This window comes from Ambystoma mexicanum, chromosome 9 (assembly GCF_040938575.1).
Source record: "Ambystoma mexicanum isolate Mex_15411 chromosome 9, UKY_AmexF1_1, whole genome shotgun sequence".
Taxonomy (NCBI): domain Eukaryota; kingdom Metazoa; phylum Chordata; class Amphibia; order Caudata; family Ambystomatidae; genus Ambystoma; species Ambystoma mexicanum.
The window spans coordinates 574,364,295-574,386,747 of NC_090931.1; the positions used below are offsets into that span (position 1 = coordinate 574,364,295).

Here is a 22,453-nt window from a genome sequence, read left to right on the forward strand (position 1 = left end):
GTACTTCCACGATCTGAATGGCACAAGGACTAGCAGGATTGTTTGTCGTGTCCTTCATATGCCCCCCCCCCTTGTCTTGTGGCACCTAGAAACACTTGTGTACAGGCGCATTATAAATGTTATATCATATCAAATAAACCCAGAGAGAGGATTCCGTTTGCATGGGAAATGCCTTCAGTCAAAACAGCCTTCTTTCTCCCACTGTCAGCTGCTTGCTCGGGCTCCGCAGGCCTGCCCCTCCTTTCTCCACTGACTCCAGCACCCTCCTTCTGCAGCCTGGGCCAGCACAGCTATTGAACAGCACCCTTCGCTTTTCACTTTTGTATATCCTCGGCCTTCTGCCCGTCTCCGCCCTTCTTGTCCAACCCCCCTCCTTACTTCCTTCTTTGGGTTTTAAGCCCTCTTTGCTTTCGTCCCCCTGCCTATATTTTCCTATAAAGAAAGCCTATGGTTTAACCACCTACTTCCCTGCTTCCTCAGTGAGATCATCAATCAATCAAACACCTCCCCTTTTAGCCAACACCCAGTAACTTTCCAGAACCCTTATCTTTCTTCACCGTGATCCCTGTAAAGCCCTTTTCTCGAGGCACGGATGACATGTGCGACATTTTGTCTCCAAATCCTCTGCATTCCGGTTTAAACCAAGAGTTTTTACAAAATGCTTTCTGCTGTCTGCCACGTAAACTGCAGTTCAACTTCAGATTTCAAATTTTCTGCATTCATTTTCTAAACCCAAATCACTGTATAAATGTTGCCTTTTCACCCACGACCTGCAGTGTGGACTATGGCCTAAGCAACCCCATTCTAATTACTAATAGTTTGTTTGTTAAGGTTAGTGTTTAGTGGAGTAGTATATGGTTGATCATAGTAGACCCACACTACACTACACTGTGCATTGGTATACCCCAAATTACCCCTTCTTTGGTTTGGGATGGTTCTCATTGGTGCCTCACATCAGCTCCCAAACACACCTATGCTGCACACTGGGATACCTTTTACATTGGTGCTTACCTTCCCTATTGAGATCAGTGGCTCTGTTAAAATGTGTACACTAAGTATCCCTAGACACCCCACCCGTTCTTGGTGGTGCTGCCCTATCACCCATCCCCTTTCCTTGGTAGAATCACAGAGTCATTTTGTTTCCATTTACAGCACTAATTATTGTGTAAACCAATTCCTATTTATAGAACCAAAACAAAACATGGTAAGGACAACAAACACAAACATTATGGCTAGCATGTGGAAAGTGATACCTTGTATGACAGGGGCCAACTCTCAGAAAGCAAAAGAGAAAAGGATGGAGCATATGTGTGGCAAACATATAATTCGTAAAATGTCCCAAATCCTCTCTAATGGGTTTAGGTTGGAACGCTGCTCGTATGTTGACTCCCGCATTGAAGCGTGCGTGCCAAGATCTTGCAATACCAAGCCATTTATCCAGATCTGAGGTTCATTGTGTATGTGCTTGCACTCTGTTGGCATTTTAAAGCCAAGATACCTCCTAAAGTCCCAAACGTTGCGACATTGTATTGCTGCGGTATGAAAACAACATTCTTTAAAATAGTTCTTTGCAAAACAAATATCTATGCTGAGAAACACACAGGAGAGGAAGCAAGCATCCCTGTAAATCCATTTTCAAATAAAACTAGAAGTATGAAATGTTGACGTTTAAGAGTGAGGATTGCTAACGACTTTAGAATAATAAGTAAATGGATGTGAAAGTAACCCTTAAACAAACCTTTTTATTAGCCGCAGAGGTTATGCATTTTTCACATTTCTCACCTGGGAGAGCAGGGTATTTACATTTAAACAATCATTGACGTGGCAGCAGCAGCAGCAGACATACAGTGGCAGGAGACAACAGCCTGCCCAGGCGATATCAATATATATACCCCCTATGATGAGGCCAAAGGCTTAACTGCCCTGCTCCGCTGCTAGATGTCCCACACCTCCAAAGATTAGCATTGCTCTGTGAAACTAAGCAGCCTCTGGATTGCGGTGAAAGATGCATCTAATGGGCCAAAGGGAGGTGTAATAGCTCTTAAGCGACTTGAACTCAGAGGAGGGTGGGGGGAAGGATCAACAGCATAATGGCGTAATAGCCCTACTCATGACCAGCTTTCAAAACTGTCCTCCAGACCTCCCAACATTTTGAGGCTGTCTCCATCGCTGGTTGTATGCAAACTGATTTGGTAAAGCTAAGTCTGTCAATAGCTGCATATGGCTAAGCTTCAACTATACATGCAATGTTGCGGGTTTGGTGCGCTTTATCAAATGAATAAACAAACAAACCTACATAAAGGCTCTGCCCATACCATCTTGAGCAAATTTCCTGATGTAGCGCTCAGGAGTCTTTACATGTATTTGTGGGAATAACACTCACAAATGAGTAACATTATGTACAAATGATACTTCATGTTGATATCCCACAGTCCAATCATTTTAATGATTTGCGTATTTTCTTTTCCAGGTTATAAACATCACAGGCATTTCCGTGGGCACCGGCCTTGCATCGGCGTGTGATACTCTCATATCGCAGGTAAGTGTCTGGGATCCTCCAACCTTTATTTTTGTTCTGAATTGGACGAAAGCCCCTTAAGAACCGACGCAGATCCTCCAGCATCTGGCACAACTATTATCTTTTTTATTTTTGTATTATTGTCTATTCCAGAATATAAAAAAACAGGGAGGCATTTAAATAAACAAGCAAACTACATCTGCTTTCCAGAATAAGGCACATAATAATGTTGCTGCTGCGACTGTAAAGCCAACCCCAATGTGCCTGACAAAGCTGCTCAGCGAGCAAACGCAATGCACTCGTTTTTATGATTTGTCAATACATATGTTGCTATGCACTTAGCAATTCTCTACATGCAGAGTGGAGACTGCAGAGCCAGGGTCAAGCATGCACACATAATAATTCTAGGGTCCCTCTTTTTTACTGGTCACTATGTTCCGGGGTATTTACTTATATTAAACATTAGATCCACTGCTATGTGCAATACCACACTGCCTCCTGTGTGTACTATCTTGCACCGTATTGAAGTATTGAAAAAAGCACAAACCTAACTCCAAGAGCGGCTAAGCACTTTTTATGCCATAGGATGGCAGTCGGGGGTTAGGTGGGGTAGTGTGGGGCGCAACACGGGGTCAATTTAGTGATTGTGTACGCATGTGTGGAGCAGACATTTGAGCATGGCAGGTTCTCTATGAGGTAGGCACCAGTATTTTAGTCTAGTTGGTTCAGTAGTCTGGGATCAACGCAATCCCAGTGAAATACCAGAAATACCAGAAATGATTTGACATGCATTTACACGCGTTAAAGGGGACTAGCTAGGTTTGAATCTACCCACCAGCCTTTTTTTATTTATTAACCTTTAAGTGTTATGGGGATATCCCTTAATGTCTTAGAATAGGTTTTGCTCATACTTTAAGTGGATATTATTGAGAGTACGTTTATTGGATTATTATGCATTGCATTAACGAAGAAATGGAGATAGTGGTTGGGGGCGGGGGAGCGTTTTAATTAGTCGCTTCTCCTATGTTATCATCAAGACATTACCCACAGTGTTTTGGTGCCTGTTTTTTCCTCCTTTCTGTTGAAATGCATGTTTCATGTCAATGTAGGGCATTGAGTCAATGCACCTTGTTTTCCTGAGCGCTGAATTCTTCTTTTTGTTGTTGTTGTTAAGTACTCTTTATTGAAGGTTTAACTTAGGAATAAAGAATCACAACTTATACATTTCTATATCAGAACATCCTTCCGCAGTTAAGAGGACAGCACTACCTCAATTGATCAATTATGAAGTAGTTAATCAATTCATCAATTATGAAGCCAGCAACGCACAATTTCAGCGGTAGTGCACGCCTAACACATCTTCAAATTCATATTCAACTACACATCACATGCTACATGTTGTCATACTATATGCCCAAAAGCCAGATGGTACGTTGCTCCTTCAACTTAAAATCAAAAACAGAGGAGAAATATGCGGAATGAGTAAAGAGAGCGTAGAGAGATGTAGAAAGCGAAATAAGGGAGTACGAGGGTGAGATAGTAAGAGAGTATGTGGGTAAGAAGGAGGGAGCAGGGGCCATACTACTACAAGGGAGGTGTAAAGCGTCAGACAGTTATTCAGAGGCTAGGATGGGGGGAAACTTTGAGATATGACATGATATCCACAAGAAGGAGAAGAAGCTGCTTCTGAAATAGGCAGGTTCTGTCCACCCAACAGAAGCTTCCCTCCATGTATGGGTGAAATTCACTACAAGCCTATCATGTGCAGATGGCAAACATAGCCTAACACCACCATGGTCATGTACCCACTGCTTACCCAGAATAGACCAGCTAGTACAGAAGCAGGCTTGCCTGCTCAGCATGCAGCCTTATAATCATCTTAAGCTTCAACCTCCCCAGATCCCCTGTTAGGCTCCCTTTTGTCCTGCAGCCAAATGCCTCCTCCATTCAAATAGTTCTCAAACAAGGTCCAGGTCACAAGGGATGAGCATCTGCCAGCCCCTTTACGATCAAGTTTTGTCTTCATACGGTCGGCGTAGGCAAGCAGGTTCCACCATTTCATCTTAGACAGTGATTTAGAGTTCTTCTAGTTGGAGGTGATTACCTTAAATGCCACTGCCACTAAAACATCAAATAGCAGTTTCTGGTCCTTACTTCCATGCATCTCCAGGGCGACACTACGCCACCAGGTGAGAATGGTACATCCACATTACACATCTGCACAATAAAAGGCCAAATGGTTGTCCAGAAGGCATATACATATTTACATTTAAACAGCATGTGCTTTAAAGATCCCACGCTCTCCCGGAAAGACCAACACAAGACTGATTGGGAAACTAGGGTCAACTCTTCAGAGTCTTGAAGGAGTCCAGAGGGCTCTGTTGTACAACATATATAAGGTTTGGGTGATGGATGCCGACCTGGACGTCTGGACGTCTGTCGGATTTTTGCCTATATATCCCCAGTAGCTCCACCCCGCAATCCTCCACCAATGCTTGCTCAGTTTGTAACCCACTGTTTGTTGTGAGGGCTTGGAGATCAACTTATAGAGTCTAGCTGCAGACATTGGTCCCTGACTGACATTACCATCCAGTACTGGATGGAAGTGCTGTGATGTTTAGGGACTAGCAACCAGCTGTCTGTATGTATGTATGTATGTATTTCATTTTATATAGCGCCGGCAGCCCGCAGGCATCAGGGCGCTTTGACAAGACAAACACAAACTAAATGACGGATTGGCCTCCCAAGTCTAGTACTAAGAGGGCAACTGGGAGGGTGGCTGGGAGCTCCTGAATTATCTGAAAAGATGGGTCCTCAGGAGTTTTCTAAACTTAGAGTGACTGCCTTCCATTCTCAACTTCGTTGGTAGTGTGTTCCACAACTGAGCTGCCAGCACCACAAAAGATCTGCCCATACCAACCTTGAGCTTGTACTTGGATACTGTCAATAGGCTCTTACCTTCGGAGCGAAGCTGACTTTGCGGGGTATATAGTGCCAAGCTATTCTTGAGGTAGCTAGGGGCTTTACCATAAAGACATTTATGCACAAGAGACAGAGATTTGAACTTTATTCTCTCTTCTACCCTGAGCCAGTGAAGAGATCATCTGGCCAGGGCAATGTGGTCGCTTCTCCTAAGATGATTTACAAGCCTCACAGCGTCATTCTGTATGACTTGGCATCTAGCTAGGTCTTTGACAGAAGCCCCGATCAGAAAGGCATTGCCATAATCAAGCCTCGATAACACAATGGCTCTAGCAATTGTGGACATATTGCATTTTTTCAGAAAAGGCCTAATGGCCTTCATGAGCCGTAGGTAATATGCTGTGTTTTTTGCAGGTAATTAGTCTGTGCTTCAGAGTTGACGGCAGAGTTCACCATCATGCCAAGGGTTTTAACCTGATTAGATACTTGGATTGTAGCATCCTTAATTGAAAGGGCTCATACTCCGCCCCAAGTTTAACTAGCAGTCGACTGGACCCAAACAAGATAAATTTGTTTTTAGTGTCGTTAAGACACATCCAGTTTGACTGCATCCATTCATTAATCACGCTATAAACCTTTCCGATCTTGGCACTATCTGCTATCTGCACTGTGGCTGCCCTCTAGCTCTAGTATGAGCTGCGTATCATCTGCGTAGTTTGTGAAAAACACTCCTGTTTCAACCAGGATGTTGCACAGAGTGAGCATGTAGATGTTAAAAAGCATGGGCGATAGACTGGGACCCTGAGGGACTCCGAATAAGATGGAAGTAGGGTCGGAGAAGCTATTTCCCCAATGAACTCTAGCTTGGCGGTCTGAAAGAAAAGAGATCAGCCACTTTAGTACCATTTGGGAGCAGCCACGTTATCTCTCAGTGCTTTGACCAGGAGTTGATGATCAACCAAGTCAAATGGCGCACTTAGGTCCAACAGCATTAAGACTCCTATTTTACCCTTATCCACCAGACTCAACATATGATTCTGGAGGTCTAACACAGCCGTCTCCGTGCTATATGAGGCTCTAAAACCAGACTTTTGTTTGTGTAGGGTTGCATGTTTTTCCACATAATTCTGCAGCTGCTTTGTCGCTATTCTGTCCAAGATTTTAAGAACGAAGTTGGAGTTAGTGATAGAACAGAGATTACCCGGATCCTTGGGATCTAGTCCAACTTTTTTTTACCAGCGGAGAGATGGTGACCTTCTTTATCTCTTTGGGAACTATGCCCTCCTAAAAGGATGCATTAACTATTTTCAGTAAAATAGGAGCGAATTGTTCCTTATTTTGGAGGATGATGTTGGGAGGTAACACATTTTCTGCACAGGACGTTGGTTTCATATGACCTAGAACTTCTATTAGCTCTGCTTCAGTAATAGTATCAAACATGAAAGTCTCCTGTCCAGACCTGAAAGTATTCTCCTTGGGCATGTTACCTGGTTCAATGTTTGTCTGGCTTTAATTATATTTTGTCTGGCTTTGTCTATTTTAGCTGTGAACGCGTTTTGCACGATATCGCCGTCTGCCTTAGAAGGAGAAAACGGCGGGGTGAGATTTTTGGGTTTCTCTATACTCTTTAGGATATCAAAGAGTTTACTGGTCTTGTTAGCAGCTGTTTCAATTTCGGCGTTGAAGAAGTTGGCCTTGGCTATTCTTATCTTATCTTTATACTTCTTATTCGCTATCTTCCATTTCACTCTGTTATCAGTGGACTTATCTTATCTCCACTTTCTTTCAAGGGCCCTTTTTTCAATTTTAGTTGCCTCTAGATCCACAGTATACCATTTCTGGTTTTTATTGTCTTCCCTGGCTAGCTTAATTTTAAGTGGCGCCACTTTCTCGACTAGCTCTTGAATGTGTGTGGTATATTTCTCTAGCAGTGTCTCACAGCTGTCTTGCTCCTGAAGGAGAGTAGTATTTTGTCTAAGCATGGCTGGAGTTGGTCGATATTCAAATTTCTAAAATTTCTGCTAACCGCCTGGACGGGTGGTTGTATTGTATAGGAGGTGATTGTAGTTCTAATTTCAGGGAGACTAACTGCTGGTCACTCTAGATACATGGTTCAGTATAGCAGTCCTCTGTCAGAAGATTATAAGAGAGCAACCAGTCCAGTTGGTTCCCTTGTGGGATTGTGGGCTCATCGTTTATAACATGGAAATCTAGATTTTTTAGTGCTTTTTCTAGCAAGATTGCTTCCTTGTCTTTTTTGTTCCCACGCCAGTATTTGAAATCCCCAACCACCAGGGTGAACACATTGGTGGATCTCAGGCTGACTAGTTGTGAACAAAGTTAATTTGGGAAGTCTGAGACCAAGGACGGCGGTCTATATAGTACTATTAGGTTACAACAATTATTAGGGGTGAATACCAACTTTATCTGGATGGTTTCACATCCATTACAATTAAAGTCAACCTTAAACAGTTTCAGCTTTTCTTTGGCTATATTTGCAACCCCACCACCCTGACCTCCCTCTCTATTGACATTGTAGATGGTATATCCCTCTGGTACAGCTATTTCACATGTAGGCCATATAGGGTCATTTAGCCATGTTTCTGTCACACAGAAAATGTCAAATTGTTTATCCAGAATCAGTTTGTTTATATTTATTGCATGTTTGACCATAGAGCGGGTATTTAACAGACCCACTTTCAGGCTCATAAAGGACTCGGAAGGCCTTGCCGGCACATCCTCTTCTATTTTACTAATTCCTTGATCCCCAGTGCCCCTGTACCAGAGAAATTCCCCTGAGGGGAGACTGCACATCTCCTGAAGCCACTGGAAGGGTACTGACCTCCGATCTATCCACACTTGGTCGTAGTACAGGATTCCAGCTTTAACCTTTATTCTCTAATACTTTGTTTCTCCAGCCACCTTGAATCTATCATTATACCATAGGCTGTGCCCCCTTTCTTCCACGTACCACTTCTATTCTATGGCTCACTCCTAAAGTACCTTGCCAGTATGCTGCATAACGTTTATACCCCTTAATGTAGGTTTCAGTGGTATAAGAGGTATATATTTTTTCCAAAAAGGTGCTACCAATACAGCTTCCAAATGTAGCCATTGTTGTGCCAGTAGCATATTTGGATCAGAGTACCATTCCAGCCCCTGCTTCATTGTAAATGCATCCAAGTATCTTTGAAAATGGGGGAATGTGGGTTGTAGCCGCTCTAAGCCTGTTGAAGGATATTGTAGCTCTCTTGTTATTCCAGAGAAACTAAGAGAGTTTTTTGTCAATTGTTTGAAAGAACAGCGGTGGCCAATTCAGGGGCAACAGTATAATGGGAGTGATGGCCATTTTGATTGCCTCTAACCTTCCCCACCATGACAATCGTAATGGGGTCCATCTAGAAAGTAGGGCATCAACTTTGGACGTTATTGCTTGAACATTCTTTTGAAGTGTGTTATGTATGTCTGTGGCAAATTCGAAACCCAGATATTTTATCCACAGAGGCTTCCAAACAAAACCCGCCCCCTCGCAGTGTGCATTAAAGCAATACTTATTCAGTGGCATAACTTCAGTCTTATCGACATTTAATTTGTAGCTAGACACTTTCGAGTAATCCATAGTTGCTGATATAAAGCGGTTAGGGACGTGTGTGGCTCTTCCTACAAGACCAAGATATAATCTGCTTAGGCGGCTACATTGACCTCCACCACTGGCACACCTACCCCCTTGATTCCCTCATCCAGCCTTATACAGTGCAGGAATGGTTCTATCGATATGATAAACAAAAGGGGCGACGAGGGACATCAATGTTTGGTGTCTTGCTTTAACGGAAAATAGGGGGAAGACCACCCTTTCATGAACACGGCAGATCTGGGATGTAGGTAAAGACTAGGAATATACATTTAGAATTGAAGCCATGCCATCTGAGCGCCTTCATCAAAAACTGCCATCCCACCCTGTGAAATTTCTCACCATCGACCGTGATCGCTGACCATGGCCTTACCCTTTCCCTGGGTCAAGAATGTCACAAAGAAGTCGGGAGATTGTCCTACCTGGTCTCCCTTTTACAAACAATGTCTGGCCTTTTTGCATCAACTGTGGTACAATGGGTCTAACCTCATAGCCGCATTTATTAGCAAGATGAGCTTGTCATTCTTTACCTTTGGGGAATCTCTATTTGGCTTCGGAATCACATATATCATGGCTTCAAAAAAGCCTCTCCTTCCCCCGGATTGGTGTCCTCAACATACCCCTGAAATATCTGTACTAATTTAGGGGCCAGGATGTCCATAAATTGCCTAAAGAAGTCAATAGGCAGGCCGTCCGGTCCAGGTGCTTTCCTTATCTTCAAACTGACAATTGCTCACTTAACCTCAGCCAGGGTTATATCCTTCCTTAGTGCAGCTAACGTCTCCTCAGGAATACCATGTAGGATGAGGGGTTTCCGCTAGGTAAGGTTGTATCTCATTTGGCAAGGGAGTCACCTCGGACGTGAACAGGGACTAATGGTAATTAGCAAATGCCTGCGCTATATCCTCATGCCTTGTTACCCCTTTCCCGTCCATTTTTAGCAACGTCAGCTTACTGCTTTGACGCCGAACTTTCTAATATTTGGCCAAAAGCCTCCCAGCTTTATTCGCCTCTCCAAAGAATGTAGAATTATATTTCAGTAGCACCCCTGCTGCCTTAGTGGAACACTGTTTTTGTATTCAATCTTCTTTTTTATTAATGCTTTCAACTTCTCTTCACTCAGGGGCCCGCCGATACTCCATCTCTCTAACCTTGATACCCTGCAGTCTATTGCCTTCCCACCCTGTGATGACCCGCTCCTAAGAGCTCTGCATTAAACCTCCACCTATTACTTTGCTTCTCTGTGTCCTCCCATTCTATGGCTAAACTCACTGGGGTGTGATCCGACAACAGAATCAGAGACATTTCTGCACTATGCCCCCCTGTTATTAGGGGTCTACTCATGAAGATGTATCAATCCTTGAGTAGGATGAGTGAACTTCAATGCATCAGGGTTACAAACTCTCCAAATATCCACCAGACCATTATCCTGTACCAGACGTGCAAAAGCATTGTACATATGTGTCTCATGAAAGACCACTTGCGACTGCCTGTCCAGGAAGGGATCCAGTGGAAGATTGCAATACCCCCTGTGAGAAATCAGAAGATGTCTCCCTAGTAAGTCCCCAGGGATCTGTCATCCAGGTGGCCAGGAAACAGCCATTGCTATTGGATCCAGTTCCTGAGGGTGGACCAGTGAGGGACGATCACCTCGATGGGGGTCCATGGGGAGTGGGAGTGGGACACCGACGGGCGAGAAGCGGTATCCTCCTTCTTTCAACACCTTTTCCCCATCCTTCCCCGTAGGATATTCCAAAACACCCCCCCCTTCCCCACCGTCCACTTTTCCAACACGAACACCTTCGCACAACACGAAAGACAACAGACTAACACCAGAGCCGTTTACCTGACATGTCCCAATACAAGGGTCAGACAAATTCAGGCAACTGACCTGAATCACACACACCTGACAGTCCTTTTCCTTCCCCACAGGGATAAAAGTTGGAGCACGACAGCACCCTAAGAGCAAGGCAGATAGCACAACTTACGAGCTAATTCAGCATGGCAGCTCAAGAGGAGTAGAAAGACGGCGCAGACTGAGAGGGTGACAAGGAGAGAGTCGACCTTGCCCATTCCGACCAAGGCCTGTGAAGTTTCCGTAGGGGGAATAATAAGTCTGCGAACCATAACTAATATGTGTTGCAGCAGATGTCAACGGTACACAAGACCATCCTCTGCTGATTACCAAGCCGGGGAGACGCTAGTCTCGGTGGTACCAACCTTGACTCCAAGGAGAAGGAAGCGAAGCGGTTCATCACAGCTGGTGAGTCGAGGGGAGAGTTGATAAGAAACCGGGCTGTGTTGAATGAAAGTAGCAAACGGCTAATTGAATTTTATTTAAAAAAATGAACTATTGAGAAAGCAGGGCAAAAAGGCTGCAACAGAGGCATCCGGCACCACGTGGGTGCTCACGCAGAAAACTATGGCCGATTATACGAAGGTAGAGACTACCATAACCAGAAGGCCTTGGGAAGAGGCGGAGATAGGCCAAAGTGGTCATACATGGGTCTTTTTTTTTAAACTTTCTTTACTGGTTTTTCACAACAATTAACAAACAAGCCATGCACCGGCTGTCACGAGCGACCCCCCCGCCACTGCCTCCCCTCGTCCTTCGCCTCTTGCATGGTTGAGCATTGGGTCCCAACCGAAAAGTCACCTTTACGTGTTATCTGGAATGTTGGTATAGCAAGGTGGTGAGGACCTCTAACTATGTGCTGTGGACAAGGTTTGTGAGTCCAGCTCATCTGTGGATGATATCAGATAGGCTATGTATGGCCCCCAGATGTCTGGAGGACGTGCATGTAGCGGCAATGTCTTGATGAAGCTGGTCTCTACATCTTGGCAGTATGTGATGTAATTTAACCAGCGGTGTAGGCTCGGAGGCGGACCCCTTCCCCAATTACATGCTACTCTTCTTCGTGCTACGACTAGAAGAAGATCCGCCAGTTTCCGGACTGCGCTCGGGAGATTCTTAGTCAGACCCAGCATCGTCAATTTAGGGTCGGGAAGCAGCTCCGTGCCGATTATCGCTGACGTCTTCTCCAGCACTGCCTTCCAGAATATGGCCACTGTGGGGCAGGTCCATGCCAAGTGCAAGAAATCGGCCTCCGGAAATCCACATCAACCGCACACCGCGGATATTGTTTCTCGTTGTGCGTGAAGTTTAGCCGGTGTGTGGTATACTTGATGCAGGTAGTTGAAGTGTATTTGTTTGTATCTCGTATTGATTGCTACTTTTTCGATAAGATTTAGTATGTAGTTCCAGTCTCCTTCCGCAATCGTGGCATTTAATGTTTTTTCCCATCTCCTTTTTGCACCTGGGTGGGGTGGTTTGGAGTCCGGCAGTAGGGACTTGTAGATGGTTGTTATTAAGTGGCCATCTCCCTGGGCCTGTATCATGTTGTCTAGCAGAGGCCAAACTGGGGGCTGTTGTGGAAAGGTAGGGATATTGGTCTGTAGTGTGTGCCGCAGCCTGAAGTAGATAAAGACGTCTAGAGCGTTATTGCCTCTAATAGTTTGAGCTTGCTGGAGTGAAAGAAATGTTCCTTCTGGGAATAGGTCGTACATAGTGTGTATCTGTAGTTTTTCTGTCCATTGTTGGAAAACTCTTTCCCCGGTGTTGGGGATTCCCGGAATGTGCTTAACTGGAAGGAGAGGAGAGTATCTGATTTGAATTTCGCTTCTTTTCGCTATCTTTTTTCAGATGGAGTATGTTGTGAAAACAATGTTCAATGGTGTTCAAGGTGCTGGAAACTTGCCAAAAATAACGGCTCGTAAGAAGTGCAGGGTCGCCCGTGCTCATTCGATTTGGACATGTGGCCTGACAAAGTGTGTAGTATACCAGTGAGTGAGAAATTGACCGTGGGCAGCCCAATAGTATCGCTCTGTATCTGGGAGGCCAGGCCTCCTTGTCTCACCGGGAGGGCTAGTGTGCTGTATGCAACTCTCGCCACTTTACCAGCCCAAATTAGGTCCAGAATCATGCTCTTGATACGTTGTAGAAATCTTTGTGTCAACACCAGGGGAATGTTCGAAAAAAGATACAGCAGTTTTGGTAGGATGACCATTTTGACTATCGATACTCTACCCCAGAGTGTGAGCCGGAGTGATTTTCATCTATTGATTTTGTTTTGAATGGTGTCTACTACTCTCATAGTTGTTGCGCATAATGTCTCAGCTGGATCTAGACATGTAGATACCCAGATACCGAACTTGTGTGTGTTGCCACTGGAAGCCGTAGTCATCAACACATTCTTTGGTTGAAGCAGTTAGGGGGAACATTATTGATTTGGAGTTATTGACCTTCATCCCTGAGAAATGGCCGAATCTCAATACCATCCACATCACTGGGTTTAAGTTTTCATTGGCATCTTGAAGGAAAAGTGTGACATCGTCGGTGTACAGTGATATGATCATGTTATGTGGGCCCAGGGATAGGCCTCTATGAAGATGGTGTAGTCTGAGTTCTGAGGCCAGTGGTTCCATCACTAAGGCAAACAATAGTGCGGACGATGGGCACCCCTGTCCCGTTCCCCTCTGCAGGCATATATTAGCTGAGCGGTTGGTTCCTAGTATGATGTTGGATGTTGGTTTTTTATACAGGAGAGAAATTAATTGTATAAAGCGCCTGCCCAGGCCCATGCGTTCCAGGATTGCATATAGGAAGGGCCATTCAACCGAATCAAAGGCTTTTTCAGCATCTAATAGTACTGCTACTGCTTGGCATTCTGGGTTACGGGCTTCTATCACACCAAACATTCTCCTTATGCCAAACAATGTGTTTCTACCTGGGATGAAGACCGCCTGGTCGGCCAGCACCAAGGCAGGCATCAGATGGAGTAGCCTTTTAGTTAGTACCTTCGCCAGTATTTTGTTATCTAAGTTTATTAGTGAAATCGGTCTATAGGATACGTAGTCATCTTTAGGTTTGCCAGGTTTATGGCGGAGAATTATGTTGGCCATGTAGAGTGTAGGCGGTAATTGCTCATTGACCAAGGCTTCATCATATACTTGTAGTAAGAGTGGAGCTAGGAGATTCGCAAAGTGTTTGTAGAATTCGCCTGTCAGCCCGTCTGGGTCTGGTGCTTTTGTATTTGGTAGTTCTTTGATCACTTTGAGAATCTCGTCTGTGGTGATGGGTGTATTAAGCAGTTCTCTGAGTTCGGCGTTTAACCAGTACAGCTCAATTGTGTCCAGATATTGCGTTAGTTCTGTAGGGTCTACAATGTAGTATGAGTTGTATAGCCTCTAGTAGTGTTGGCGGAATGTCTCGACGATGTCCTTGGCAGCATAGACAGGGTTACCGGTGCAGTCGACGATCAATTCGACCATTGTAGGCTTTCTATCTGCGGATACGAGCCTGGCTAATAGTGCTGCAGGTTGCTGTCCCTCGCCGTATTGACGGGTCTTGTGATGGCTAGCTAAAAATGTTGTTTCTCTTTCGGCTGTGTTTCTGAATATTTCTAGCTCTTCCTTGAGTTTTGCTAGTACCTTTGGGTTATTGGCAGATGTGAGTGAACGCTCGAGTTCTTTGGGGCGTGACTCACTTGAGTTCAGTTCACTGCGTATTAGCCTAAGGATCCTTTTTTCTTTTGCTAGGCAGACCCCTCTGATAAAGCACTTTAGGGGTTCCCAGAGGGTCCCTGCCGCGGGCACCGACCCCTGATTGATCTCAATGAAGGATATGATTTCCTTTCGGAGTACGTCAGCGAAGACTTGATCTTGAAGGGCCCTGGGTTTGAATTTCCAGTGAGGTCTGTCGTTAGCCGTTTGGGATGTGGCGCATTCCAGAATCACTGCTGAGTGATCTGATAGAGATTTGGGAAGGATTTGGCAGTCTCCCCACTGTAAGCGGTTATTTGCGTACACAAGTAGGTAATCTAGTCTTGAACTGGTTTTGTGGACCCAGAAAAAGTAGGTGTACTCTCGAGCGTCCCAATGCTTGCATCTCCATATGTCTTTGAGATCCTATGCTTTGCATATTTCCATGATTTGCAGACTTGCTTTGGAGTTGGGAAGTGCATTGTTGTGTGACTTGTCCTTGCAGGGGTCGAGTGGTGCAATAAAGTCACCACCCCAGATGACTGTGGGTCGCCTGCCTGTTTCCAAGTGCGTCATCACCCCGTCGAAGTTGTTGGGGCCATCGACATTTGGGCAGTATGAATTTACTAGAATTATTTCTTCACCATTAATCTTTCCATGTACTAGTAGTGATCTCCCCTCCATATCTTTTTGGGTTGATATTAGCCTGAAATTGGTTGTTTTGTTGATTAGGATAGCCACGCCTCTGGCATATGAGGAGTAGGAGGCGAAATACCCATGGCAGACCCATTCTCTGGCCCAGAGATTTTCAGAAGCGGGGCACAGGTGTGTTTCCTGGATAAAGGCTACGTCGATTTTATGGCATCGCAGATATTGCGTTATTTTCCTCACTTTAGTCAGTTGATTGCCACCTTTAATGTTCCAGTTGAATCTACCAGTTTTATTTCCATTTGTTTAGCTTGGTTTGTGGAGGTCATCTTGTCTGTGAGTTCTGGGCTGTTCAGTTCTCGGGTATGTTGGGTGGTGGCCAAGGCCCTGGGATGTGGGCAGCTGTGGGATAGTTTGAGGTGGGGCTGGGCATGGCCCGGCCTGCCTGCGGCCGGTGCATGTGTAAAAGAACAAACTTCCCCCAACTTGGTGATCTCTAACTTGTTCACTGTACTCCCTCCCGACGCACAAGCAACCCCCAACTTGCTTGTTCTTTGTTTTCCATCCCGTTAACATTCAACTGGTGGAATTTAACTTTTGCTGCGCAAGGGGCACTGGCAGAGGTACGAGCCCGCCTCTTCAGCTGTCTGGAAGAATTGGGTCTTTCCGTGATGTTGCACTCTGAGCCGAGCGGGAAAAAGCATTGAGTAGGGTATTTGGTTGTCGAGAGGCTTTGTTTAATACCTGTGAAGGATCTCCTTTGTGCTTGAACGGCCGGAGAGAAGTCCGGGTAAAAGTGGACGGTGTCGCCATCGTGTTGCAGCTCTCCTTTCTCCCTTGCAAGTCGGAGTATTGTGTCTCGATCTTTATAATTGAGTAGTTTTGCGATGATCGGACGAGGTGGGGCCCCCAGATTGGTTTTGTTGCTGGGATTCGGTGGGCTCTTTCAATGACGAATAGGTGTGATAGGGCTTCTGACCCAAAGAGGTTTGTACACATCGCCTCTACATGGTCTTCCATTTTCGTCTGTAGCTGTTGCTTTCTCACCCCAACAATCCTGATGTTGTTTCTCCTGCAGCGCACTTCTAAATCCTCATTTCGCGCATTGGCTGTTTTCATCTGGGTTTCTAGTGTTGACACTCTGGCTGCTAGGGCTATCACGCTGTCGTCGAGGTTGGACACTCGTTGCTCTACTTCATCTAGGCGTTCAGTATGGCTATCGAGTCTGTGCTGCAATTGGTTCACCTTGGAGGAGAGGCCGTCCATTTTACTGTCGAGATTCCCTATCCCAGCTTTCAGTTCGAGGAGAAGTTCCCTGATATCCATGGATTGGGAGCCATCGTCTTCCTTATTTGCCTCATTCATGTGTCGGTGATTCTGACCCACCATTTAGTCTGGATGTTTTAGACTCAGTGCCGGCTTCAAAGTTCAGCTTTCGCTGTGATTTATCAGTGTTTCCCATACTGCTTATGTGGGGCAAATATCAGTGTGTGTTTTACAGTTGGAGCCAGGTGGCGTTTTGGGCCAGATATGGGGTGAAGGTCAGGAGATTTTTATTTTGCGTAGTGCTTGCCCCACTTCTTGAAAGCTTTGTTTGCCGTTTAGTGTTGTCTTTGTTTCGAGCTTGCCCTTACCGTATTTTCCGGGGTGATGTAAGGAGTGCCGGTGTTTGATGAACGGCAGTGTTTTGGTGCTTTGTTTGATTAATGCTGTGTTGCTCGCTTTTACATACTCTCTGTTCTCATGTTCCTGTGGAGGATTGGTGCCCCTCGTGTTGATTGGGGGTGAGTTTTAAATAACGGGTGTCTCCCGGTTGGCCAATGTTACTCAGCGAATTATGTAATATGCGGGGGTTATGGCTTAGTGCTTGGTACACTGCTGTCAATATTGGCTGTCGATATGATGTGCCTACGCCTTTATGAGGGGACTGCCTCTTCTTCGTCTGCGTTGGTTGCTGCTAGTTGTATGCTTTACCTTTCGGGCACTCCTGCGGGCCTCAGCGTTGCTCGAGGTTGGTATTTCACCAGCACTCTCACTCCCGTACCGTGCCTGTGGGTGTGTGTAGCTTAAGGCTGCTATAGCTAGAGGGTTGGGCACCTTGTATCAGGGTAATTGCTATTATATTCGGTATGTCAGATGGTTCTCAAAAGGTTGGTATTGCCCCGTAGGGCGTGGTATGAACCCGGGGTATGGCGTGTTGCTTTCCCAATACTGTTACCATGTAGGCATTGCGGTTTAGTTACTGGCGTGCGCTGTACCTGTGAAGTGGGCTGGAGTCTTCTATCCCTCGTTGTGTGTGCCTGTCGCAGTTGCTGGAGATGTTCCTACGGGCCTGCTGCCTGGGATCGCTCCGACGGCTGCTTTTGGTTGTGCGTGGGGATATGGGGATGTCGGGGCTTTGTTTCTTTGCGTTTTCACTCTTCTCATCCGGTGCTGATCTCCGCGTTGGATCCGGAGTTGCTTGCCGCTTGTTTTAGTTCAGAGATGGGCCATTGAAGCTGCTGGGTGGAGGGGGCTGCCGATTGCCAAACACCCCGCGCTCCTCCAGCTGATGCTAGAGCGTTACTCTGTCTCGGGCTGCGAGGGGCCGGCAGGTTGCCCCAATCGCTCTTCTTTGTTTATTGGACCAATTCACTGCCCCGCGACGGATGCCAGACCGCGACGTGGCTCTCGGCCAGGGGGTCCTCGGGCCCGCGCCGGGGCCGAAGCCTCTGGATCTGCTGGTCTGTGCACCAGTCTGTTCATGCAGTGTTGGGGTCCCGCCAGGCACGGACCCGACTTTCCCCGTCGTTGTAGCTCTGGGACGAGGGCGGCTCGAGTGTCGCTCAGCCCGCTGGCACCAAAGGTGGGGTGCGCTAGTACGTCTTCGTCTTTCGGACTTGGCCTCCTGTTTAGCTCCGTTGCTGATCCTAGGTCGACCGCCGCAGGGCCACAGGAAGACTGCTGGGCGTTCGCAGGCCAACAGGGCCTCGCTTGTTGCACAAGTGCGCAGGGTGTGTTCTGGGCCGCTATGGTCTCTGGACTCCGCTCTTTTCAGCCATATCTTCTGTCAGATCATCTGCAATGGCAATAGGTATAGGATTGGATCAGTAATCCTCCGGAACGGTCAGGGTTAGGCAGGATTCTTGGAGGGGCGCTCAGGAGTCTGCAAGGGAGTGCCCATCTTGTTCAGCTCTCTAGCGCCCTCTGTCATACATGGGTTTTGTAAAATCCTCTGCACCGTCGAAGGTCTTTGACCAGCAGATGATTGGGAAAGCTAAAGAAGCGAATCCCGCAATGTGAAATAAGTACATAAACAGTGTTACGAAGGTTGGCGAAAGTGAACGCAATCGAGGGAAGTTCACACTACATTGTTTGAAAAGACATTAAGATTTGTGAAAGTAGAGAGCATCGCAAGACAAGGGGAAGTGAAGCGCCCCCCTTGTCAATTGGAGTCCGAGCCCGGCCGAGGGAGATCCACCCAAAGTTAACACCCAAAGTTCACTGAGAAAGAAACTATCTTGTTAATTTGTTGAATACGACTTCTGAGGGGTTTGCGCCCAGAAGAGGGGGACCCAGGGATTAAGCCATCACCCTAAGTGCTTGCAGAACTGAACTTTGTGTTTGTTTGTGGAGAGTGTCAGGCCTCGAAGGCAAGAGACCTTTATTGAAAAGAGACTTAACCATCGCAGAACCTGACAGCTGATATGGAACTGTTAGCTCACAGGGGGAAGGCTTGAACGTGTGCTGTGCTCTAAAGTCCCACCTTGTCCTGTGCTAAAAACGTGGGCAAGGGAGACCTCAAGGCAATCACATCCTGACTTATTATTTATGAACACTTCTTTCTTTATTGAACCCTTATCCCACACTCTTTGTGTAATTAGTTGTAAGGAATTGGCAATAGGTTTTTCTTAGTATAGGCCCTTTTATTTTGACACAAAGCCACAAGGACTGCCTTAGTTTTCATTTGATGGTCGACGCTTGCTCCCATCTTAGATTTAGGTTTAGGTTAGGCGTTTTTCCACCCTGAACTGACAGTTTAATTAACACAGTTGAACTGTGATCACTTGTGCTTGTCTTTACTGTTGTTACCATGAGTTCCTTACATCCCCTAAAACCATGGAAGGGCAGTTTAATTGCTGAAGCCTTCTGCTCAACCCATCCAAGAAACCAAGATCTGCTTGGTTGGGGCCATAAATGTTAACTAGAACAACCTCTCTGTTCCCCATCTTGCCTTTAGCTATTAGGCATCTCCCATGCCTTCCAGATTCTGTGTCTATGATTTGCAGCTGCCATTCTTCATGCACTCAGATAGCCACTCTTCCCTTCCGGCAATCAGCTTTGGATGCAACTACCTGCCCCACCCATTGCTTCTTAAGCTTACAACAATCTTTCTCAGAAAGATACGTCTCCTGTATCATGGCCACGTAGGTGCCCAACCTCCTCAAATGAGCCAAGATCTTTTGCAGCTTTATCGATGATCGCAGACTCTGAACATTCCAAGTGATCATATTAATCATCTGTAATTGGTTCTGGGGGATGCAAGTAACAAAGAGCAGCATGAAATGCTCCACCTGCCAACATGTACAACACCTATCCAAAGGGAGAAAGGGTCTGCTCTGTCAATCCCAACCACCCCTTCCATCAATGATGATTCCAGTGCCCAATGTCCTCCCAGATCTCGTATCACCCACTCAAACAGAAGAAGAAAAAAAAAAGATGAAAAAAGAGAAAAGACCAAAGTGGGTAACTGCAAACATATCAAGACACCACCTCCCTTCCCCAGGAGCACCCGTCTTAGCCTGCCCCAAAAAGGGGATCCACGCTGCCCCAGAACTCTCAGAAACAAAATCACCCCACCCTCCATTTGATCAAGGACTCTTGGGGGAGATGGGGCTCCCATAGAGAGCTTCTCAGAAAAAAAACCTCAGAAAAAGAACCCCAGAAAAAACAACCCAGCCCCACACACCTGTCAATCCATTGTATGCCAATGAAATACTATTACACCTGAAAAAGAGCACCTTAGGTGATACGCCCCAAAACACACACCACCTGGCATCTTTAATGTGCCAGGAGCCTCTAGCCAAATGACCATCTGCTCCTCAAGTATTCCCCCGGATCAGGGATGCCTGACCAGATTTTAAGGGTTATATAGATTTGGCCCTATAAGCAGCACCATGGTCCCTTGTTGTACTTGCATCCAGAGATCCCGACCTTGGCGTAGGCAACGACGTTCCCACTTTCTGAAATCTGAAACACGACAACCTTGCCTCTGCTGATACATGCCTGGAGGTGCTAGCTCCAGACTTTATTTGTGTGGCGCTGTGGATTCCACCTTCTGTCCGTAGCTCACCTCCATATATGTCTCCCCCGCTGTCCCCTGGTAAGCTTGTAAAAACAAGTGGAGGTCTTCGGCTTCTCAAAGAATCTAGTGAGACCTGTCATGAACCTTAGCAGAGCACCAAGCATTCACTCATATAGCCACCAGGGACATTCAGGCAATATTGGTATGCAATGGAGAATGAGAGTTGCTGGTTGGCGTGAGCGCTTGTATACAGACTGTAATTGCCCTCGCCAAAATAGCCTCTGAGTTAGGACTAAGCCTCAGAACCAAGATGGCCCCCATGTTGCCCATACTGCAAGTAATCCTGGTGGTCTAGGGGAAAGGTGCAGCGCAGGCCTATAAAAACCCCACCCTGGGCCACACCCAGTGCTTAGCGTTTTTTCCCTCAGCAAATGCAAGTGGTGTAACGCTTGCTGTGATTCCAGCCCCATGTGCCTGCAGATTCCAGCCTTCAGCAGTTCTGTTCAACTTACCTGGTTCCAGATCCTCGGCACTCCACTTGCTCTCTGAGGCCTTCACTGACTTTTATATTTACTCGGAGCGAGCGCTTCCATCTGCAGCCACGCCAGCTTTCTACTTACTTGCATACGCATCAGAGTTTCCACTGCAGCGTTCTGTTGCCGCCTAGAAGAGAAGAGAAGAGACAAAAAAGTAAGTCCGGAGATACTAACACCTACGCTGGTCCCCTGGAACTCTTAGAACATTGCTTACCTGAAACCGGCATCCACGCCTGCACAACTGACAGCCCATTTTAACAACCGCGTGGCTAGAGCAACATTCCGCTTCTCAACAGCTGACAGCCCGCTTCAGCATCCACATCAGCTGAAAGAGAAAACAATAAAGAGGAATTGATTACAAACAGCGCATAACACATGCACCGCGTGTCTTCAGCAGTACTTTTTACAGACATTAAAAGACATAACGAACATTCTAAAGACTCTAAGGACACTCTCCATTGCTGCAGAGCAGCGCAGCAAAGGAAGGACATTACTGTTGAGACTTGCCTACAGGAAGCATCTTGTGCGCCGCAGCAGGACTGGGCCACTACCACCCAGTGACGCAACTGGAACGTATGTTGTCCTGATCATTTCGCGAGTACATCTGCAATACAATAAGGTGAGCCCTGATTCCCTCCAGCTGTCAACCTAAGGGTGTAGTGAAGGGAGGTGGAGGAAAAGGAGAGGCTAACAGGCACTAACGCATTGCACATGTTTGCCCCTAGGCTCAACCAGAAGCCCAATCATCTTTACGTGTATCATTGCGGGGTCCAACCGGTTTTTACCACCCCCAGAATTGTTGAAACTCAGTCTGACGGCTAATACATTCGATTGTTCAGCTCTAGTTATAATTCTTATCATATTTTGAAGGTTTCTAACTCCAATTATGATATCCCCATATGGACTGCCTCTTGGCCCTTTATTGTCCAATATTTGGGAAATTTGCTCACCATCAATTAAAAACTTGTTAAGTAGCAAAACTTCCTGTAGCAGAAAGACATCCCTCTAAAGTAGAAATTGTATTGACCCTCCAGACTCCCACAAATGTATAAATCCTCGAGCATTCCATGGAGTAATATCCAAATCTCAATTTCCACCTGTTTGAATATCACCATTATTTAACAAAAGCCAACACAAGCCAATTCAAGATCCCAAGATGTTTGTTTCCAATGTGCTATCCGAGTTTGCGTTCTGACCCTCATTATGGAAAGATTGAATTTTATCCGTGATCATATTCAGATCTTGGTGTTGCTTCGGGTCAGGCAAATGGTTTGCATATAGGTCTTTACATAAAATGATCACTGCGCTGACTCGGTCGTGCCGCATTGTATCTTGCTAAACTGGTATTTTGGGTCGTTGATTGGTTCGATAAA

At 46.0% G+C, this 22,453-nt stretch overlaps 1 protein-coding gene across 1 annotated transcript in view; it reads left to right on the forward strand.

Moving 5' to 3' along the window:
* Positions 1-22,453, forward strand: part of LOC138488293 (multidrug and toxin extrusion protein 1-like) — an 832,142-nt gene that overhangs the window by 263,772 nt on the left and 545,917 nt on the right. Inside the window, exon 3 of the mRNA XM_069615176.1 lies at positions 2,471-2,539. Coding sequence (XP_069471277.1) covers positions 2,471-2,539 — 69 coding nt within the window. The remainder of the gene's footprint in view (positions 1-2,470; positions 2,540-22,453) is intronic.